The following is a 22,265-nucleotide window of genomic DNA, read 5'->3' as shown; positions in this document are numbered from 1 at the left end:
ACTTGTTATAAATCAGCCACAGCACCCAGGCCTCAAGTTGTCTTTCACACTAAGTTATGTGCCAGCACCTTTCCCTGATGTCTCCCAATTCTGCCTTATTCACAATTTATTCATGCATTTTAGTCTAGATGAGAGGAGTAAACAATTTATATTGTGTCCTTTAGGTATTTTTAACTTTTTAGGTAATGAAATATTTACCGGCATTTCCTGCCCTTGTCTTTGTTTTTTTCCAATGCAATGTCCTCCTTCATAACTGCTCAAAGTACAATAACCAAAGTTTGTGTTTAATATGTCATCGTCATTATCAGCTTTAAACTGTGAACTTCCTAAAGATACAGCTAGCTGCCGTGGTACCAGACGCTGCCGTCGTTTCGGGTCGGGACCCTTTTTCAGGGAAGTGCTTTTACTGTCATGTAGGATCTGATTCCTCCGTTCAGTGTTCTCACTGTAGCCACATATGAGACTCCAGGATTGTGAGCTTCTGCTTTGTTTGCCAGGATCTAGATGTCTCTGAGCACCTGCAAAACGTTCTTAAGAGGGAAGGTAAAGGGAAAGTTGTGTGAGGCTACATTGGAATCTAGATCAAATGGGAAAGTGGGCAAAACAATGACTGTAGGAAGGATGTCATTAAGCTGGAGATGGTGCAGAATAGATTCACAACAAATTTGCTGGGACTGCAAGGTTTGAGATATAAAGAGAGATTGGATAGTGCTGGGACTATTTTCCTTTGAGTGAAGGAGGCTGAGGGGATGACCTGCTAGAGGTTTAGAAATCTTGGCAGGTAAGGTGGAGGGTCATAGTTTTTCCCAGGATTGGGAGTCTTGGACTGAGGAACTTAAATGGAAGGTGAGAGGGTAAAGATTTAAATGGGCCCCACAGTATCTTGGTTGGCATTGGTGAGTTGCCTGTTCCCATACTATATGACTGACTCGAAATTGCAGAGCTGAGCCCTGGTTCCTCAGTCTGAGGTACTTTGTGCCTTGTCATCTGAAACTCTCACTGTAACGTCAGTTGTTTATTTCCAGAAAATGTTCTACTCAGAAACATTAAAATACTGATCTAAAAGTCCATATTTATAAAGTCATGTCAAAAAGGAGACGGGCAGTGCCGAATTTCCAAGCAGCAGATCACAATCTGGTTGTTGGTGGCTCCAGTGTGCACCCAGCTCCCTATCAGCTTCTGGACTTCTCTAGCAAAGGGCAAGACATTTGTTTAATGCCTCCACTTTTTCTTTATTGAATGTAATTTCCTGTTCTTGACTTTGAGGACTTAAGTATACTCTCCAGTATTTTTTTGTGTAGTTGCTAATATGCTCATTCTTTTTCTTTAATTTGTCTTTTACTCTCTATTTTTGCTCTGTTCACAGCTAGTGGAATCAAGGGATATGGGGAGAAGGCAGGCACGGGTTACAGATTGTGGATGATCAGCCATGATCACAATGAATGGTAGTGCAGGCTCGTAGGGCCAAATGGCCTCCTCCTGCACCTATTTTCTATGTTTCATTCAAGGCTTCCCCATAGGCCGCAGCTGTAGACTGGGAATGCGGCCGGAGGCCTTAATCCGGGGCCTCGGGGGTAGAAGTCCCAGTCGGGCGAAGTGGCTGGTACCCTGGTCGGTACCACAGAGGTGTGAAGTGGGGCATCAACAGCAGTGAGGCCTTTGCGACTATGGGACCTCGCGGTCGTGAAGCTTCGCAGTAGCAGCGATGAGAGCGTGGAGGACCACGGTGAGGAGGGGGAAGAACAATGAAAGACCCGGCCTGGGGGAACCGCCATGAGAGAGGTGGGGGGGACAAAAGTGGGAGCCAGCGTGCTTTGTAGCTTGGTCAACGCCGTAGGTGGCTGCTATTTGTACACATTGTGTATGCAAGCAAAGGATCTCACTGTGCCTAGTCACATGTGATAATAAAGTATTCCTATTCCATTTGCTAAGGAGCTGCAAATAGAAATGACCATTGTGAGGTCATCAGCCAACATCCCAACCTTTGAGCTTATGTTGACAGGAGGTCATTGAGTCAGTTATACAGCACAATGGCCCTTTCTGTTCACTCCCATGTTGATATTTTTACCCATCTACACCAATCCCAGTTCATATCCCTCTCAGGCTTGCCTGTTGAAGGTCCTGTCTAAATGCCACTTAAATGTAGTGGTCATATCTGATTTCACCACTTCCTGGTACCGTGTTCCAGATATCAACCATTAATAACACTCAGCAGGTCAGGGACCCTCTGGGGTGTGAGAAACAGTTAATGTTTCAGCTATATGACCTTTCATCAAAATGGCCTGATCTCTGAAATATCAGCAACATTCCCTTTTCAAAGAGAACACTTGCCCCAGTTTAATAAATCAGATTCAGTTAGTTGCTAAGTTGCTGATTTATTTTTAATCAGCATTTCAATATTTCAACACACCTCAAATTGCCAGCCTGCATTTCCCACATAATATTACCAGGATTCACAGATAGTGAGGAAATGATTGGAATAATCCTGTCCATTGCAACTGGATACTGCTGTGAATTACTAGGGCTGAATTTGTATATCGTTACATGACACTCAGCAGAAGTAAACCTGCTTTTACTGTAGCTCCAATAGTGAGTTCTGATTGTTGTCGTTCATAAACCGACTGGGTGGTCAGCCTTACACCCAACTCATTTGCTGGAGCAGGATTTAAATTGTGACATTTCCCATTGTTGGTTATCCAATCCTCTATGTGTTAACATTGTGATGGGAGCTGCTTAGCAGTTGGGCAAGCTGAGCAGCAACATTAAAGAAAATATTAGGGACGGAGAGGAGGAGGTGGAGAGAGTGCAATTTATTTTCAGCAGCTGGGAAGTGCAGTTCACTAGGTTCTTGTGGTGAATGAGTACCTCTGGTGGTGACTCGGGTCTCAGCCTCTGTACAAGGAAGAGGCTCAGTTGCAAAAATTGAAAATACTTGCATTTTTAAAGAAGACTTTCCTTTCAACTAAAACCCAACATTGCACCCGCGGCTGAAACGGGATTATGTCACAGTAGTTTTGTAAACGCGGGGAAGGGAATATTATGACTGACTTTTAAAATGCCATAACTTTCCAAAGCAAAACAGGGATTGACCAGATTCTGAAAATGCTGTGAAAATGTGAAGAGGAGCTGACAGATGTCGACATTGAAGAAGGAAAGTTTTCCTGTGTCGTAGTCCAGGAGAATTCCAATTCTGGTTGGTGTGATAGTGATTCTCAAGTCTGGAGTCAGCCCTTTGTGAAGGAATTCAAATTTACTCCTGCAGAGTTAAAAGAGTAAGAAGCATCACTTACATGGCTGCAGCGACTGACAGTTCACACTCACTAAATTCACATCCATGGAGCTCACACCCCACTCCCACTCACCATGTTTACACCCACACTGCTCACATCCACCCTGCTTGCACAACCCCCCTGCTTGCACAACCCCCCTGCTCAGACCTCACACTAAAAAGCTCCACACACTCAACTCAAAGCTAGTGTAGCTGGGACATGTTGGCCAGTGTGGGCAAGTTGGGCCGAAGGGCCTGTTTCCACATGGTATCACTCTATGAAGAGGTAAAAACTTGAGTGCCTGGAGCTTGTGATACCTCCTCTGGCAGTTCCTTGCACTCGATAATTTGCCGCATGTCTGAGGGAGTGGACTGACATGGGACTTGCAGACTTCCCAAAAGGGAATGAAGGTGTGGGGAGAAGCTGTGATAGCAATGCCTATTGATGGGGACTAAGTTGCTGGTACCATCTGAAAACCTGAGGCCAGAGATACCCACCAGTGACTGGAAAGGTTGGAGGGTTTTGAGTGCATGCTTCTGCTGGGGAAATGTTTTGCCCTGATAGAACTGGTTGAGAATGATCATAGGCTCAAAGCTGATCATTGGGTTGGGAGAAAGTACTGGTGATGGTTTCTCTCTCCTACCAGGTATGGAAGATGTTATGAGGGAGATATTAATGATTTATCTCCAGTGTTTCAAGGTGCCTGCTATATGCTGCTGAAGCTTAGAGCAGGCCAGTGATCACTGTCACCCAGTAGATGAGGAGCTTGATGGTGCGTTTGAGATTTTTGAATCCTCTTCTCAGGTGGCAATGGTGTAATTATCATCAATATTTGGAATGAGGGATGTGATCCACATTGAACAAGGCCATGCTGGGAGACCTCAGTGTCAGGGGTGGTATTGGGCAACAGTCGAAGACGTTGCTTTGCAAAGTTTCGAGCAAGAAACATTCTCCTGAACACATCAGTGAAGGTGTCAAAGTTTCAAGATAATTTCCACAGGGACACCCTCATAATTGAAGTCAGATTTTCCCCAAACTGTCTTGTGTTGGCTCCACCCCAAAGAAACACTCACTACTTAGAGAGGTTAGTTTTCCTGTTCAACCCCTACCTCTTATTCCTGTATGAAGCTCTGAGTTTGACATTTATGCACCATTTCTCCTGTAGCCATCCCTTAGTATGGAGGATTATCTAGTTTCACACTGGTTCTGAACCTTCTGAACTGCTGCTGAGGCCAATGTGAGGACCACTGATTCTCTCGCAGCTGGGGCAGGAGGGCTTGGGCGGGTCCTTGGGAAGCAAACAGCTACTGCCACACACTGAGCTTGCAGTGCATGGTCTGAAGGCTTCCAGTGCCACACAATTGCTGCTCCTTCACTCTGGGCAAGTATGGGCCAGAGGTTCCCAGGAGTGAGTGGGATGTTTTATATAGTGGACTGTTAAGAACTGATCGTGCTGTTCGTGGGCTTCCTGTCTCTGAGCCGAGTGACGTGCAGCTCATCACTTACCTGGATGAGGTGAGGATGTGTCGCATGCACCAGGAGGTGATGTTGGAGCCAAAGTGTGCATCCCGTGGGGTGTCCGTGTAGGCGATTCCAACCCTGTACTCCATGTCCTCAGCCACTTCCACCTCCCAATAATGCCTTCCTCGAACTGGCACCAACTGTGCCATGACGGTGGCAGAACTAGGGGTGAGAGCAGAGGCGTGGTCAGACTCTCTTCTGCCCGCAGCTGTGTGACCACTGACAGGACCCAGAGGGCAATCAGGAGTGGCCTCCTGGGACAATCAGTCAAAGGCACCAACTGCAGGAACCTTCTCCATTCCCTAAAGACCAGCTACAGATGTTCACATCCACATGGAACCCGTGGGTTCCACCATCACAAAGTGGCATTCCCATGTCTGTCTAACACTGCCAGGACTGTTCCACGGACTGGTCAGTAGGCTGCTCATACATGGTAGTGCACTACACTACCTCAAACCAGCCTCCCCTTCGAACCATCTTCCCAACAGCCATCTACCCAACCGTCCCAATCCGTCCATTATGAACAGATAAACAAAGTTCCAAGGTATAGCCCCAGCTGACTCTCCCATACATGGCAGAAGTCAGATGTACTTTCATGACGATAAACTGGGAAAGCATCTGCCCTAGATAGTGTCCATGAAGGAGTTCAGTCTTCGCTCACATCTACAATCTCTCACTTCAACATTTGCTTCATGACTCACCTGGTGAACCTGTCATGGATTGTGGGTGGGTCTGTGAGCTGACTTTCTTCATTATAAACTATGGTCAGTCCGTCCTGCAAGATTGAGAGTGAGAGGTGCGCAGTCTGCTCCATCAGATAAAGCTGAGTACCTGTCGCAGAAACATTATCTTAGATTCCAGTCTCCACATGGTTCGAACGGTAACTTGGCTTACAATAACACTAATACAATGGGTATGGCAAGGACTGTTTGTTTGCACCGATTACATTGCCGGAACCGATTCATTCTATGGATGTGACTCCCGGAGTGGCCTTGAAATGCTCACCTGTTGTTTGAACGTTTATGGCTGCACTCCTCTCACTGCTGCCTCCTCCATTTACTGCTCTGAGGTAGAAGATGTAGTTTTCACTGGGCTCCAGTTCTATTAATGCTTTACATGAAGTTATCCCAGTCACAGATCTAGAATTTGAAAACAGGAAAAATTAAAGACTAATACTGTAGATAAAATTGCCCATAGTTTTACAAAGGGTCAACAACTAACATAAGAAACAGAAGCAAGATCAGGCCATTCGGCTCGTGCTTGCTGTACCATCCAGTGAGAACAGCGCTGAGCATCACTGCCCCACACATCCCAGTCACTCACTTAAAGTCACTCACCAAAAATCTCTCAATCTCTGCCTTGAATGCACTGAGATTCAGCCACATGGCCCTCTGGATGAAAAACTGTTTTAAACTGTCCTGAATGGCTAACCCCTTGATACTGAATGTGTAACCCCATTCTAGGCCACCTAATTATCAATCCTATACTTACCCTGTCAAACCCGTTGAACCTTGGATCAGAATAAATCCCTTGGTTTCGCTCACGGACAATAGCACAACAGCAATGTTTCAGAGGCATTTAGGGGTATGTAGAGGCAAGGAATGGAGGAATACGGACCATGTACAGACAGATGTGCAGAGTAAATTGACATGGGTCAGCACAGCCATTGTCTGCTGAAGGCCTATTCCTGTGCTGTGCTGTTCTATATTCACACTTTACTGCGAATCAGTAAAATCATTGCTAAAATGATTGTGCACAATCAATCAATCCCTGGGGCAACTCGCTGGTTACAGTTAATCCTACTCTGTTTTCCTAACTAATTGCTTAATTAACCAATCCTCAATCCGTGTCAATACATTGTCACAATAGTAAGCACTCATTTTGTTTCACAATCCTTCCTCTAGCACTTTAAAGGCATATTGAAAGTCTGAATACACCACATCAACTGGATTGTTCTTGCATGTACTGCTCATTATGTCAAAAATTGCAACAGATTTGTCAATCAGAATTTTCCTTCATAATTCCATGTTGACTGTCCATACTATTGCTACTTTCTTGGTATTGCTCCCCAAAGTACAGGTCCAAACCCGAGTAGTGACTGCTTAATGATGGGGAGAGTGACTTCAGAACCCAACCTGTCACTGGCTGCAGTGTCACTGAGTTCAGGTCAAAATCAACATCCAGCAGTGAAGTTGCCCTTTACAAACAGCGATCAGAATTTTATATCAGGATTAAAAATGATTTAGGATATATATAAAATGCTGGAGTAACTCAATGGGACAAGCAGCATCTCTGGAGAGAAGGAATAGGTGATGTTTCGTAGTCGAGACTCTTCCTCAGACTGAAAATGATTTAGCTCAATTTGAAACCAGGCTGTTAAGTTTGAATAAAGCAAATAGTGAAGGCATGAGGTGCAAGATGATGATTGGTAGATTGGAACTATGATCAAAGGTATGACAGTTTAGAAGCAATGACTTAATATATAAATGATTATACAAAATACTCCAAACTGGATGGGGCCCAACCTTGGCTGTCAAGCACAATTAGTTGGTATTTGATCAAAGCAAAGTTGCTAAAATAGTTCCTATTCATGCATTGAAAGCAAAAGATGAGCAAAAGTTACTCTGTGCCCCTGCGGCAGGTGACATTTTACAAAAATAGCAGAGAAACTGAAAACAAACCTGAAATAATGGAGAACTTAGCAATAATAAAAAAATTATTGAAGAAATATAATATGGAAAAATAATAGGACCCACTTAATAGCAAAACCATAATTTCAAAGAATAATCTTGTTCATCCATAAAACACTAAAGCAGATTGACAGAGTGAGTCAGAGAGCCTGTTCCCTCCAGCTGAAGAGTGAAGTGCCAAGGACACTAAATGTGAGAGTTTGAAAGATGTTGTTCAGAGGACCTTGGTGTCCATTCACTATGACAATTCCTTCCTCCGTCAGATACTGCTGGACTTGCTGAGTTCCTCCAGCAGATCGTATTATTGCTGGGAGGTGGATAGATCCTGGGTTTATTGACAGCAGTGTTCACCCCAGAGTCCCTCTCATGGCCTGGCCTCCACTTACTCTGTGAGTGATTCTGTCCAATCACAGCCACTGCAGACTTGGCAGAAATCCAGGGCATAGGAGTGTGGTGGTGGGCTGCTCCCGGGCTCCCACTCCATGAACACTGCACTCTGGCACACCGCCACCGCTCTGCTGCTGATGCTCGGAGCTGCTGGAACTGAGAAACAGAGGCAAGGTGAGGTTTTGGTGTCAGGCTGGGCTCCCACCTTCCAGCTCAGCCATTGCTGGCTATGGACCTAACCCTGCGGCCATGCCGGGCAAGTGGACAGATTTCTCCAGGTTCCTGAGAGAATGGCCTTCCTTTCCTGTTGGGCCTGGATATGTCCAGAGCAGCAGCTTCAGCAGGACAGTGGGAAGCCTGCCTGTTTCCTAATGATCACATCCAGCCCCAATCACTATTTAAATGCAAATGGCAGCAAAACCAAGCAAGCTCCACCATCCCCTGGGCAAATGGTGGTGCTGCTGGTATCTGCTAGTGTGTCGACAGGTGTCTGGTTTTGTGGCTGATGTGTCGTGGTCAGGTGTCTGGCATCTAGTCTGCCATTATGTTGGCTGATGTCTACACTGGTGTATGTTCTGGTTTCTAATCTGGTGTTTGGCATGTTGTCTCAGAGGTGAAATCATTGGACAAAGTCAGCATGGATTTACGAAAGGTAAATCATGTCTGACGAATCTTATAGAATTTTTCGAGGAATGTAACTAGTAGCGTGGATAGGGGAGAACCAGTGGATGTGGTGTATCTGGACTTCCAGAAGGCTTTAGACAAGGTCCCACATAAGAGATTAGTATACAAACTTAAAGCACACGGCATTAGGGGTTCAGTATTGATGTGGATAGAGAACTTACTGACAAACAGGAAGCAAAGAGTAGGAGTAAACGGGTCCTTTTCACAATGGCAGGCAGTGACTAGTGGGGTACCGCAAGGCTCAGTGCTGGGACCCCAGCTATTTACAATATATATTAATGATCTGGATGAGGGAATTGAAGGCAATATCTCCAAGTTTGCGGATGACACTAAGCTGGGGAGCAGTGTTAGCTGTGAGGAGGATGCTAGGAGACTGCAAGGCGACTTGGATAGGCTGGGTGAGTGGGCAAATGTTTGGCAGATGCAGTATAATGTGGATAAATGTGAGGTTATCCATTTTGGTGGCAAAAACGGGAAAGCAGACTATTATCTAAATGGTGGCCGTTTGGGAAAGAGGGAGATGCAGCGAGACCTGGGTGTCATGGTACACCAGTCATTGAAGGTAGGCATGCAGGTGCAGCAGGCAGTAAAGAAAGCGAATGGTATGTTAGCTTTCATTGCAAAAGGATTTGAGTATAGGAGCAGGGAGGTTCTACTGCAGTTGTACAGGGTCTTGGTGAGACCACACCTGGAGTATTGCGTACAGTTTTGGTCTCCAAATCTGAGGAAGGACATTATTGCCATAGAGGAGTGCAGAGACGGTTCACCAGACTGATTCCTGGGATGTCAGGACTGTCTTATGATGAAGAAAGACTGGATAGACTTGGTTTATACTCTCTAGAATTTAGAAGATTGAGAGGGGATCTTATAGAAACTTACAAAATTCTTAAGGGGTTGGACAGGCTAGATGCAGGAAGATTGTTTCCGATGTTAGGGAAGTCCAGGACAAGGGGTCACAGCTTAAGGATAAGGGGGAAATCCTTTAAAACCGAGATGAGAAGAACTTTTTTCACACAGAGAGTGGTGAATCTCTGGAACTCTCTGCCACAGAGGGTAGTTGAGGCCAGTTCATTGGCTATATTTAAGAGGGAGTTAGATGTGGCCCTTGTGGCTAAGGGGATCAGGGGGTATGGAGAGAAGGCAGGTACGGGATACTGAGTTGGATGATCAGCCATGATCATATTGAATGGCGGTGCAGGCTCGAAGGGCCGAATGGTCTACTCCTGCACCTAATTTCTATGTTTCTATGATGTCCAGTCCGGTGTGTGGTGTCTGGTCTGGTGCAATGAATGCCACAGACTGGGCTACTGGCTTTGTGCCAACAGTCCCACACCACTTTATGTTCTTCTGAACACTTTGGTGCCTACACAAAACCTGAATAGATTACAGGCATGAACCGAGTGCGTCAGTGACCTCCCCATCGATGGCCCGCCCGATCACAGCCTGAGGCACGTCCAGTACGTTACCTGTGGTAAACACCGCACGGTCGCTGCCGTCACTTGTACCGGCAGAGTTGGAGGCTGTGACCCAAAACTCGTACATGGAGCCAGTCTGCAGGTTCCTCACGGTACAGAACATTTCCTTCACTCTCAGCGACGCATCTGAGAGAACATACTTTGGTTAGCTGGGCTGAACTGATTCAAGGACAGTGCTGTAATGCTGGCATGGATGCGTTTGCAATAAATGAGGTGGGCTGACAGGGCCCATATCTGTGCTATATGCTCCATAAAACAACCCGTCGAAGAATTAATACCAAAAAATATCATATGTGGCTTCATGCATAGACAGGAGACAAGATTCTGCTGAGTCCCAGATAGAGCACGAGAAATTTGGGATGGCTGGAGCTTCAGAGTGAATTCTGCTCTCAACCGCCACCTTTGTCCCTGAGCCCCTCCTCCAACCCCACTCTCTCCTGCAGAAGGTGGCAATGTCAATATAGCTGTGCCTGAGTGGCCAATGAGTGCAAGAAGGCAAGAGAACTCCACATTACTGGAACAAGGAACAAGAAATAGGACTAGGAGCAAGCTAAGGAGTAGTCCTTTGAGCTTGCTCTGCATTCATTAAGATTGTGACTGACCCTATGCCTACAATTGTGTTGTATCAAAAGTGTCATTTTATAACACGTATAAATGTTGCTCTTTGGTGTGTCATACCTAAGGCTGGGCTTACACAGTAAATGGTGGAGCATGTAAGTGTGTTGCCTGCCTCCCTGAAAGTGGTGATTCAGGTGGACTGGGTCATCAGAAAGGTGTTTGGCATGCTTGCCTTCATTGGGATGGGGTGTTGAGACCAAGAGTTGGGACATCAGGAAGCTGTACAAGTCATTGGTGAGTCTACACTTGGAGTACTGTGTGCAGTTCTGGTCACCCAGCTATAGTAAGGATGTCATTACGTTGGAAAGGGTGCAGAAGAGATTCACCATCATTTTACCAGGACTTGCGGGCTCAGACGGAGTTGTAGGGAGAGGCTGAATACGTTGGGATCTTTTACTTGGAGCATAGTAAGGTAAAGGCTGACATTTATTGAAGAATACAAAGATATGAGGACAATGAATCAAGTAAACTCTCACACTTTTCCCCAGGGTAGAGGATTCTCAAACAGGAGAGAGTAAGCTTAAGGTGAGGGGGGAGAGATTTAAAAGGGACCTCAGGGGCAATCATTTCACACAGAGGATGCTCTGTATCTGGAAAGAAGATGTTACAAAGTGGATACAAGTACAGCTTTCAAAAGACATTCAGACAGTAAATGAATAGGAAGGATATAGAGGGACATTGGCCAAATGCAGGCAAATGGGACTAGCCCAGAATGGCAGGTTTCTCAGTAAGGACATGTTGTGTCCATGCTGTATAGTTCTATGGCTCGACGATCTACTCATTCTCCAGAAGAGATTTCCAATCCCACTGAGAAACCAAACCTCTCCTCCTCTCATGGCTACTGCTATCCCGAGGCAGTGTCCCAGGCTCCTCGCTCTTCAGTCGGAGGGAACAGCTTCCCAAACTCACCCCGTCAATCCTCTTCAGACTTTTATGGATGAATAAGATTATTCTTTGAAACTTAAGCTGTCTTGTCAGAAATCAGTTGTCAAAATTTGTCGGCAGTCAAAGGTTCCCTTCATAAAACTCACACTTCTCTAATTCCCACACTGCCCTCAATACAAACCTGCAGCCCCCTCGTCTTGTGTGTTGTCTCCTAATTTTCTGTAGTACAACTGGTAATGTTCCACAGTATCGTCGGCTGAGAGGCTCCAACGGACTTTCACTGAGGTGGAGGTTGCTGTGTCGGGAGACTGGGGACACATTGATGGGGCTGACGGCACTGCACAGACAAATACCCAGTCAGTAATGAGCACAGCTTCACAATCAAATGACCCAATGCCATTTCATGTGGCACATCAACCCAGTGTTAGATTCCCTGGAGCTCAGACACTGCACCTGTAACACACCTGGTTATGATCACACTCTCTAATCCATTAACCTGGTGGTAAGTACGCTTTTCATATAATTCGCACAATTACTGATGAGTACACTCAACTTCCCATTCATTACCTTGATGATGGACACACTCTATCCCTTCAACCCATTAACATTATGATGGGTACATTATATTATTCATAAACTTGTGATCAGATACTCTTTCCCTGTAACACATTAACCTGTAATTAGACACTTTCTCCCTGTAACTAGTTATATCCAATTATATCCAAACTGATGCCTGTAACTTCACACAGCATGGAGGGTTCGTTAGTGCACCATGAAATTAGCTAGAGTTTGTTCTGGAGAAACCTACTGGGATGAACGTTTCAACAAGGACTCAGAATGAAATGCCTTACTCACAAAGTGAACTTAGTGGGGTGCACCTTGCTGGCTTGTCGAACTCACACCAAGCCCCAGCTTCACACAGATGTGGAGGCTGGGAATTCTGTCAGACTGGTACGGCAGAACCAGTTTGTTTTCTTGGCCACTGGATTCCACATGGAGCAGAATAATGAGAGCCTTACTATTGGGCTCTCTAGTGGCGCATGGGGAAAGTCACCTCATGGATCCTGCCTGCACCTGTTCAGTTTTGGAGCAGCACTGAGACCCAGCTGGATCAATCGGGATCATAGGACAAAGGATCAAGGGCAAAGGGAAAGCTTATTAATTTGTTTGTATTATTTTGTTTAACAATGGTTTTAATTAATTATGTGTTCCAATGTAGACATGAGAAAGGAGTTGGAGCCTGGAGCCAGTGGCTTCCTTATTTATTCCATTCACTATCTGCAGCCTTGTTTGCACATCACCTTCCAGCACCTGTCTCCGTTTCCACCCCCCCCTTCCACCACCTGGCGCTATCTGCCCATCATCTCACTCCTTGCCTGGTTCCACCTATCTCCTGTCTACCCCTGCCTCGCTGCTCCTTCTCATCTCTTTATGCTGTGGCCTCGCCTCTAATCTTTCAGTCCTGATGTAGGGTCTCCACCCAAAGCATCAACCATCCCTTTGCCTCCACAGATGCTGCCTTACCCACTGAGTTACTCCAGCACTTTATGTCTAACTTTGTGTTCAGTGGGTGTTTGGGTGTGTCTGTGGGAGGTGTGTGTGGTTGGTGTGCATGTGTAGGAGGTTGTAAGTGTGAGTGGGATGGATGTGTGTGTGTGTGTGTGCACGAGGGGTGCTTGTCTGTGAGTGGGAGTGCATGTGTGTGGGAGTGTGTGTGTGGGAGGTGTGTGAGCGGTAGGTGTGTGCACATTAGCAGTAGGTGCGTATATGTGTAAGAGATAGATAGGTAGCCTTTTAGTGTCATTCAGACCGAAGTCTGAACAAAATTGCAGCAATACATATAATACAATACAATAAAACAACAATAAACACATATTAACATCCACCACAGTGAGTCCACCCAGCATCTCCTCACTGTGATGGAGGCAAAAGTCTTAGATCTGCAGTCTCTTCCCTCCTCTTCTCCCTCTGCGCTGGGGCGATACTCCCCAGATATAGATACAGATAGATTTGTATGTGTGAGCATATGGGAAGAGTGTGTGTGTGTGTGTGCACATATGCATTGCTCACATACCTGGGATGCTGCAGATCGAGTCTATTAACCGTTGCACCTCAGCCATATCTGTTGGAAAATTCTCAAATTCATGTGGGGTCGGAAGTTCTGGGTTCAAGTCTTGGAGAAACTCTTCCAGCCTGTGGATTGTAGAAGAAGCAGTGATATGTTGGGTCATGATATGTTGAGGACAGAGAAGGTGGGATGAGTTGGGTTTAAAGATGAGGTCTGCGTCAGGTGACAGGACTGGTACAGTTCTGAACACTCACTGTCACCTGCATTTTGGAAAGGGCTAATTTGAGAAATTGCTGCTGACAGGTTAAAGCGCAGGCTTTGGTGAGGAGGACGAACAGCAACAAGATAAATGCAAGAGGGATGCACAAGGAAATAAAGATGCTGGAATCTCGAGCAATACACACAACTTTGCTTTTGCTTAAGATAAAGGCAGGATAAGAATTCGTATTTTTCTCTAATTCTGCGAGCTTTTAAAGGTGCAGTAATGTTAGGAGCATAAATTCCAACACAGTTTCCATACTGGGCCATGTCATTGTTCACACACATACAATGAGCATTTCCAGTGTTAATACATGTTAATACATGGTGGCGCAACAGTAGAGTTGCTGCCTTACAACAAATGCAGCTACCGGAGACCCGGGTCGATCCTGACTATGGGTGCTTGTCTGTATAGAGTTTGTACGTTCTTCCCGTGACCTGCGTGAGTTTTCTCCGGGATCTTCGGTTTCCTCCCACACTCCAAAGACGTGTAGGTATGTAGGTTAATTGGCTTGGTACGTAAAAATTGTCCCTAGTATGTGTAGGATGGTGTTAATATGCGGGGATGGCTGGTTGGCGTGGACCAGGTGGGTCGAAGGGTCTGTTTCCGTGCTGTACCTCTAAACTAAACTAAATCACACAAACACTGTTATGATGACCCATTAAATGCTTTAACCCAACTACAATGGGGCGTTAAGCAAAAGCAAAAATCTGCAGATATATGAAGTCTGCATTAAAAATACAAACACGTAGCTAGAAACAATCATCTGGTTAGACAGCATCAGTGGAAAGAGAAACAGTTATTGATTCAGGTTGAAGAGTTACATGAAATGTTAATTATTTCTCTTTCCATAAATGCTGCTGCATCAGCTGAATGTCTCTAACATTTTCTGGTTTGGTTCCAGTGTTAACACAAAAACAGTGCAGCATTCTACGCTGACACAAATACAGCGATCCATTCCAATGTTACCTGCTCAGGATTGTTTCTCCATTCTGTTGTTATTAAATGGAAATTAGATATATTATTCATCACAGAATGTATAACCTTTACTTTTACCAAAAGAAGTTAAATTATCTTCTAAACGTGGGATACTTCAAAATCTATATTAGGAAAGATTTAGAGCGATATGGGCAAGTAAATGGCTCAGATAGAGAAAATTAGTTGGTTTTCAATAGTTTTCAGCAGCAGACAAGGTGGGAGCAGGAAGGGTAAAACAAAGGGAATATCTCTGATATCAAGAAGACAAACAAGATAATGTGGGAATTTGCTCTTTTGTCAATGTTATGTGTTATTTATTGCAGGACTCTGGGACTTGTTCAGCAATGTGGATTATATCCGGTGAAGGCAGAACTCTGATGTTTCTATAGAACTTCTATAAGGTATTAGACTAGGGAAGAAGATTGGGAGTTGGAAAGAACTGCAGATGCCGGTTTAAATCGAAGGTCGACACAAACTGCTGCAGTTACTCAGCGGGACAGGCAGCATCTCTGGAGAGAAGGAATGGGTGACGCTTCGGGTCTGAAGAAGGGTCTCGACCCGAAACTTCACCCAATCCTTCTCTCTGGAATTGCTGCCTCTCCTGCCGAGTTACTCCAGCATTTTGAGTCTACCTTCGGCTCAGATAGACATCTTGATTGGCATGGACAAGTTGGGTGAAGGGTCAGTTTCTGTGCTGTCTAAACCTGTGACTTTACGGATGTAATCTCCCAGTCCATGCTGTAGTCCACTGACAACTGCCAGTCCGTGCATTTCCTCATGTCTGGTCATAAGGAGATACAGTTCACAGAAGGTTTATTAGCTGCATTCCTGGAATAATCAGGTTGAATGAGGAAAAATTGGGCAGATTAAGCTTATATTCAGTGGAGTTAAGAACAGCAAGAGGAGAGTTGATTGAGGTTTCTTTCCCCTGGAGTGAAGGAGGCTGAGGGGTAACCGTTTTGAGGTAAATAAAATCATGAGGGGCACAAGTAAAGTGAATGGTTGGTCTTTTTCCCTGAAAAGGGCCGTCTAAAACTAAAGGACATAGATTTAAGGTGAGGGAGAAAGACTTTAATGGGACCAGAACAGCAGTCTTTTGAAACAGAGGGTGGTGGGTAAGTGTAACAAGTTACTAGAGGAAGTGGTAGTGAAGGGTACAAATACAAGGTTTAAAAGACATTTGGACAGGCACATGGTTTGGAGGGATATGGGCCAAAAGCAGGCAACTTGGTTGACAAGGACAGTTCTATATAATTGTATGACTCAATGAAGTAGTAAGATCCTGAGAAATCTGACAGGGTCAGTCTGAAGAGGATGATCTTCTTTGTGGGAGAATCCAGAACATGGAGTCACTGATATAAAATAAGACTCGCCCTTTTAAGGCAGAGATGAAGCACAACATTTTCTCTCCGAGGGTCATGAATCATTGGCACTTTCTTCCTCAAAAGATGGTGAAGGAATGAAACAGATAGAAATTTTCTATGCAAAACAAGTGGAAGGCAACCAGGATAGGGAGGAAATCATGGTTTAGGAACTGCTGGAATACCAGAGCAGCATTGAGATACAGGGAGAAAACAGCAGAATGAGAATGGAAAGAGTGGGACTGCCAGAGGAAAATCCAAGATGAGTACAGGAATGCCAGCGTGAGGATCTATTAATATCTAATGAGGGTTCGAGAAACCGCAGACACCATCTTTGCTTGCGAGATTACCTTCAGGAAAGCTGGCTTGTCTTCAGTCGTGAAGAGCACGTCAGTGGCTTCCATCAGTTCCTTGTAGCCATCCATGCTGTGCCCACAGCTCACCAGCATATTGTACAACTTCTCCAGCTTCAGCTTCTTCTCCTCCTCTAGCCCCTGGCTCCTGTCCTCAAAACGCTGAACTAACAACTGCATCAAGTCGTCGTACTGCAGTTCCAGGTAGTGCTCCTGTTTACCAATGTTCTCCTGTTGTTCAAACACAATGTGGTGTTAAGAATAATGATGAAGATATCAGTGCATCATTGAACTTACAAAGCCTTTGATAAAATCAGCGAATGGCAAAAATATTGGGCAGCCTCTCCGCCTCCGTGCGAAGAAAATCAAAATGAACAATTTGGGTCTGAAACACTTCACCAGAATTGGGAACGAGAGAAATTAAGTTGGTTTTCAATAGTTTTCAGCAACAGACAAGGTGGGAGCAGGATGGGTAAAACAAAGGGAATATCTCTGATATTATGAAGAAAAACAAGATAATGTGGCAATTTGCTCTTTTGTCAATGTTATGTGTTATTTATTGCAGGACTCTGGGACTTGTCCAGCAATGTGGATTATATCTGGTGATGGCAGAACCCTATGCTGTTTCTGTAGGACTTCTGTAAGGTATTAGACTGGGGAAGAAGATTCGGAGAACTGCAGATGCTGGTTTAAATCGAAGGTAGACACAAAATGCTGGAGTAACTCAGCGGGACAGGCAGCATCTCTGGAGAGAAGGACTGGGTGACATTTTGAGTCTGAAGAAGGGTCTCGATCCGCAACGTCACCCATTACTTCTCTCCAGAGATGCTGCCTGTCCCATTGAGTTACTCCAGCAGAAGATTTGGGAGAGGCTGTTTGAAAGCAAGTACACACCTGACGTGTGGGAATTCTTTAAAGGACCAGCATATTCCTGTGAGGATGAAAGACGAGGATGTCAAGGTTTGGGAACCGTGGATGACAAGAAATATTATATGGATACAAGGAAATGCAGGTTTACAAAAAAAGACACAAAGTGCTGGAGTAACTCATCGAGTCAGAAAGCATCTCTGGAGAATGTGGACAGGTTAAATATTCACACATTCAGCCCAAAAAAACAGATGTTTAGGAAGCTAAAATCAGACAGGAGCCTTGAGGAATGTAAAAGGAGCAAGAAATTGTGGTAGAGTTATGGACATTGACGAAGGATGTCAAAGAATACAGCAGGATATAGATCCGTTATAGATGTGGGTGGAGAAATGACAGATGGAGGTTAACCCAGGTAAGTGTGTGGGTGTTGCATTTTAGTATGTTAAATGTAAGGAGTAAATACACAGGCATGATCTTTAACAGCATTCTTATACAGAGAGATCTTGGGGTCCAAGTCCACAGCTCCACAAAAGTAACAAAACAGTTAGACAGAGTGGAAAAGGTAATGCATGAGGGAAAAATAGATTGCTAAATATAGTGTTACAGCTATGGAGAAAGTGCAGAAAAAATAGTGTAAATGCCGTAACGAGGAAGATCGTGTGATCAGGAATTCATCCTTGGCACATGAGAGGTCCGTTCAAGAGTCTGATAACCGAGGGAAAGAAGTTGTTTTTGAATCTTGTCATCCAAGGTTCCCAAACCTTGACATCCTCGTCTTTCATCCTCACAGGAATATGCTGGTCCTTTAAAGAATTCCCACATGTCAGCTGCGTACAAGCTTTCAAATTTTTGTAACCTGCCTAATGGGGAAAGGGAGAAATGGCCATGGTGCTAGCGGTCCTTGACTTTTGGCAGCTCTCAAGGGAGAGTATGAAGTGTGGAATAAATTGATGGTGGGGAGGCTGGTTTGCATGATGGACAAGGCTGCATTCATAACCGCGTGATTTTCATATGAAAGAAAGAGCATGCGATAAGTTATTGGGTGTGTGAGCTTCATTTACCAGGTGGCTGCTGGAATAAAAGGAGATCACCTGAGGAGAAGCTGAGGCCAATGGGCCGACATTCTCTGGAATTTAGAAGAATGCAATGACCACATTGAAACAGTTTGAAAGATAAGAGAATCTAGAACGAGAAGGTCAGAGTCAAGAGGGGGGACTTATTACACAGTTTATCATCTCATTGGAAAGACGGGTACATCTTTCCTGCTATGTACAATAGTGAAATGGAAAATGTTATCAGATACGGCAACTTAACATCAAGGTGAAGCTGTTGATGAAATGTTGACAAACTGTGAACACTGGAAGCAGGAAAAAATCAAAACTCTTACTTCAACAGTGACAAAGATTTCCTGCAGGTTGTTAGAAAATGTCTCCATCTGTATCAGTTGCTGCTCCAACTTCTTCAGATTGTTCTGACACTCGAGCTGGAAAAAAGCCACAAAACTCTGAAAAAGTCAGGGTTCAAAATGTTAATTGTGAAATTAGTGGATTCAGTGCTGAAGGAGCCCCATCAATGCTAAGTGGCTCTTTAGAAGTAATCTAGTTTGCCCCACTCCCCATCCCTGGACCATTACTGGATCTGTATCCACCACACAATGTGTCAACTTATCTCAATCCTATCCACTTAATCTTGTTCTGATGGAAGGCCATCAAAGTGAAACATTAACTTTTTTTCTCTCTCCACCTGTGTTGCATAATCTGCAGAATATGTGCAATCTTTTCTTGTATTTCCTCATTTTGTCTGGTTCTGGTGTCTGGGATGGGATCCCATTCCTACACAATAGCGCTGTGGAAGCACAAAGCATCACATGGACTGGATTGGCTGGAGTGGGCAGCTTCCCCCTACACTTTCCTTCCCAGGGAAAGAGCTACAGTCAACAATCACTGGTCTTGTCAGCAAGATCCTCAGCCGTTGCAGAGCTCTGAGGTCTTTGCTCTTCAGCATCATGGAATTGGTTTGTCATACGTACCTTGGCAACGACTGCGGCCTCTGCTAATGGGATCACGCTGTGATGTTTATGGAATCCAAAGAGCTTCTCAAAAGCGGGAATTGGAATATTACATGACTGACAATAAACATCCGGGGTTGTCTCCTGGTCCTGGGCAGTCTCCTGGTCATCTGGCTCCAGTTCTGTCTCCTTGGAAGCATTGTTTCTCGGGCTTCTGATATCTCTGACGCTCTCTGCCACATCATCTCCAGACTTGGTTGTGGTACCCTCTGTCTCAGACTCTTCAAAAATGCTTTGCTCTGATATTGGGCTGAAGAGCCCTTCGCTGCACTGACTTGCGCTTTCTGAGTAATCCACAATTTGCTGGAAGGGATCAAACTGCTTTTGCAAAGGGAGGATGTTGGCAAATTCCATTAGGTTCTGACACGTACCAGATTCTGCTTCTGGAAAAGACAAACAGCCAGGGTCCTCTCTGTAGATGCCATGGCTCAGCAGATCCACAGGGAGTCTCTCTGCTGCAAGCTGCTCCTCAATATGCAGGACACCTTGCGATGTATCCTGCAGGGCTGCCACTTTGGATGTTGATTGTTTGTCTGCAAAAATTTCCAAGCATTCCCTAGGTTCATAGAGGTCCATATGATAGAACCGGAATCCTTCAGGTTCTGCAGCCTCCGCACCTCCTCCCTGCTCTGCCCCTTGGGAGGGTGAAGGTTCCTTGCCTGTGCCCTGCTCTTTGGGACTCTCTATCGCTGGTTCCAGACCACCGGACTCATGTGGTGTTTCCTGGTTCTTCATCGTCTTCACGTGTGCAGGAAGAACCGGTGGTTTCACACTGAATTCACTTGCCCTTATAGGGGGCAGAAATAAAAAAAAACAGATGAGATCAGAAACAAATTAGCTGTCACAGTCTTCACTGTTCATTCCTAATAAATTGTGGATCAATTATTGCAGAGATTTATTAAAAATCCATCATATTGGTTCCCAGATTGTGAAAATTGTTCATGCATAGAATACATTGAGATGCTAAGACACTGGAAAAATACTAATAATGCTGTAAAGTCCACCAAATTTACTGGAAGGGCAAGTGAAGCAAGGTTAATGATCTGTGCCAAGCTTGTGATCTCTGCCCAGCAGCAAAGTTGTCCTTACACACTGTTGGTTATTTTTGATGGGTTATGTCATTGCCCGAAACAGAAGACAGTCTATTCCGAGCTCCATCATGGGGAAAGTTACTGGGTGGCGGGAAGAAAACATTCAAGGATGTGTTCAAACAATGATTCACAAAAGGCAACTGCATAGCAAAGATGTTCAGAAACTTCTGTTAAAAAATATGCTTCTTAAATCACAAGAAGCAAATTTCTGGTAACAGAAATTGGTCTCCAAATCTTAAACATAGTTTGGTATATACACCAAACATTAGGGGACATGTTTAGTTTCAGGCCACAGCTGTTCTTTTCAAATGACTGGGATGCGTTTCAGTGACTGAATTATAGAGAACCAGAGCAGCTCAATATTTGTACCTGTTCAGAGATCAGCATTCTTGATTATTCTTGAAACCACGCTCTGTAGGCACCTCGCTTTTCCCCGTCAATCCAGTCCTCTCATGGCTCTGGCAATCTGCCTGCCGTATATTTAGCTGCTTGGTGACACATGACCTTCAGCAAAGCCACTCCTCGGAGAGCAGGCTGGGAATGCAAACAGCATGTAGTCCAATTAAGGAATCAGCTCCAACTACGTTCATGCTGAATAAAGAAGATAGTAATAGGAGCCGGCCAATCTGCCTGACCATTTAATAAAATCATGAGTGACCCATCCCAGCCCCAACACACTTATTGCTCTCTTGTAATATCTCCTGCCTCTCTTGTGGTGTAAATATCTGTCAATCTCCACTACCACAGCTCTCTGAGGAAGAGAATTTCAAAGATTCAGAACCCTTTGAGAGGAAATGTTGATAATTTCACAAGGGGAAACATTCTCACAGTATCCATCCCTCAGAATGTTACATGTTTTAATAAGATCACCAGTCATTCTTTTAAACTTGTATGAGTAGTCTGTATTTCAATCAAGTTATTTCATAAAGCAAATTATTACGAAAGATTGTAAATGAATGGTGTCCATTTACTGACATTAGTAGTTGGGAAAATGTTAAAATTTACAATAAAGTGATAGCAAGGCACTTAGAAAATAATATGTGACCAAACGGAGTCAATATACACTTACAAAGAAAAATCATGTTTGACTTATCTGATCCACTGAGACTGAGAGTAACCTAGCTGACCCGCTGTTACCTGGGTTGACCCAGGGTTACCTGGGCTGGCCTGCTGTGATCCAGAATTACTTGGACTGACTCGCTGTGCCCAGTGTTTGCTGGGCTAACCTGGGGTCCCTGGGCTGAACTGCTGTGACCCTGGGTTAATCTGCCTTGACCTGCTGTGACCTGGGCTGATCTGAGGTTACCGAGACTGGCCTGCTGTGACCCGAGGTTACCTGGGCTGATCTGCTATGACCCGATGTGTATGAAGGAACTATATGTATGAAGATGTTGGTTTAAATGGAAGATTGACACAAAATGTTGGAGTAATTCAGCGGGACAGGCAGCATTTCTGGAGAGAAGTTTTGGGTCGAGACCCTTCTTCAGACTGAAGCGTACAGATAAGGAAGTGTAAGGTATGAAAACAGAACAAAGGAAATGGAGAACTAGGAAAATGTAGAATAGATCATTGTTAGTTGGGGTAAGTTAACAACAAAGCAGAGTTAAAATGTAGTCGACGATAGTTAGACTGATCGGAGAACTGGAACGGGGGAGGGGATGGAGAGAAAGGGAAAGCAAGTCAAGTCAAGA

The 22,265-nt window shown here is 44.7% G+C and overlaps 1 protein-coding gene across 2 annotated transcripts; it reads right to left on the bottom strand.

The window, feature by feature from the left end:
• Positions 1–247: 247 nt before the first annotated feature.
• On the bottom strand, positions 248–22,058 carry LOC129712675 (fibronectin type III and SPRY domain-containing protein 2). Of its 2 annotated transcripts, XM_055661297.1 has the most exons (13): positions 20,944–22,057; positions 19,445–20,270; positions 18,803–18,898; positions 16,546–16,779; positions 14,826–14,848; positions 13,604–13,722; positions 11,711–11,866; positions 10,018–10,152; positions 7,867–8,023; positions 5,796–5,929; positions 5,492–5,621; positions 4,776–4,952; positions 248–3,256 (listed from the first exon to the last, which is right to left on the bottom strand). In XM_055661297.1, exons 2-13 carry the CDS (start codon positions 20,216–20,218, stop codon positions 3,004–3,006), a joined length of 2,388 nt encoding a protein of 795 aa, XP_055517272.1. In that variant the 5' UTR covers positions 20,219–20,270; positions 20,944–22,057; the 3' UTR covers positions 248–3,003. The 2 variants fall into 2 exon arrangements, with proteins under 2 accessions (XP_055517272.1, XP_055517273.1); XM_055661298.1 differs by lacking the exon at positions 4,776–4,952 and having other exon boundaries at positions 20,944–22,058.
• Between the last annotated feature and the right edge of the window lie 207 nt (positions 22,059–22,265).

Source organism: Leucoraja erinacea, chromosome 33 (assembly GCF_028641065.1).
Source record: "Leucoraja erinacea ecotype New England chromosome 33, Leri_hhj_1, whole genome shotgun sequence".
Taxonomy (NCBI): Eukaryota; Metazoa; Chordata; class Chondrichthyes; order Rajiformes; family Rajidae; genus Leucoraja; species Leucoraja erinaceus.
Note: the sequence above shows the minus strand (reverse complement) of the source record. Positions and strands in the feature narration are given on the sequence as shown.

Excerpts from the sequence above, each read along its gene's own strand:
- LOC129712675 (XM_055661297.1), bottom strand. The coding sequence starts at position 20,218 with ATGAAGAACCAGGAAACACCACATGAGTCCGGTGGTCTGGAACCAGCG. Across the intron at positions 16,780-18,802 it reads AAATCTTTGTCACTGTTGAA|GAGAACATTGGTAAACAGGA; the intron begins GTAAGAGTTTTG and ends TTTGAACAACAG. Across the intron at positions 11,867-13,603 it reads CTCGATCTGCAGCATCCCAG|TGCCGTCAGCCCCATCAATG; the intron begins GTATGTGAGCAA and ends TTGTCTGTGCAG.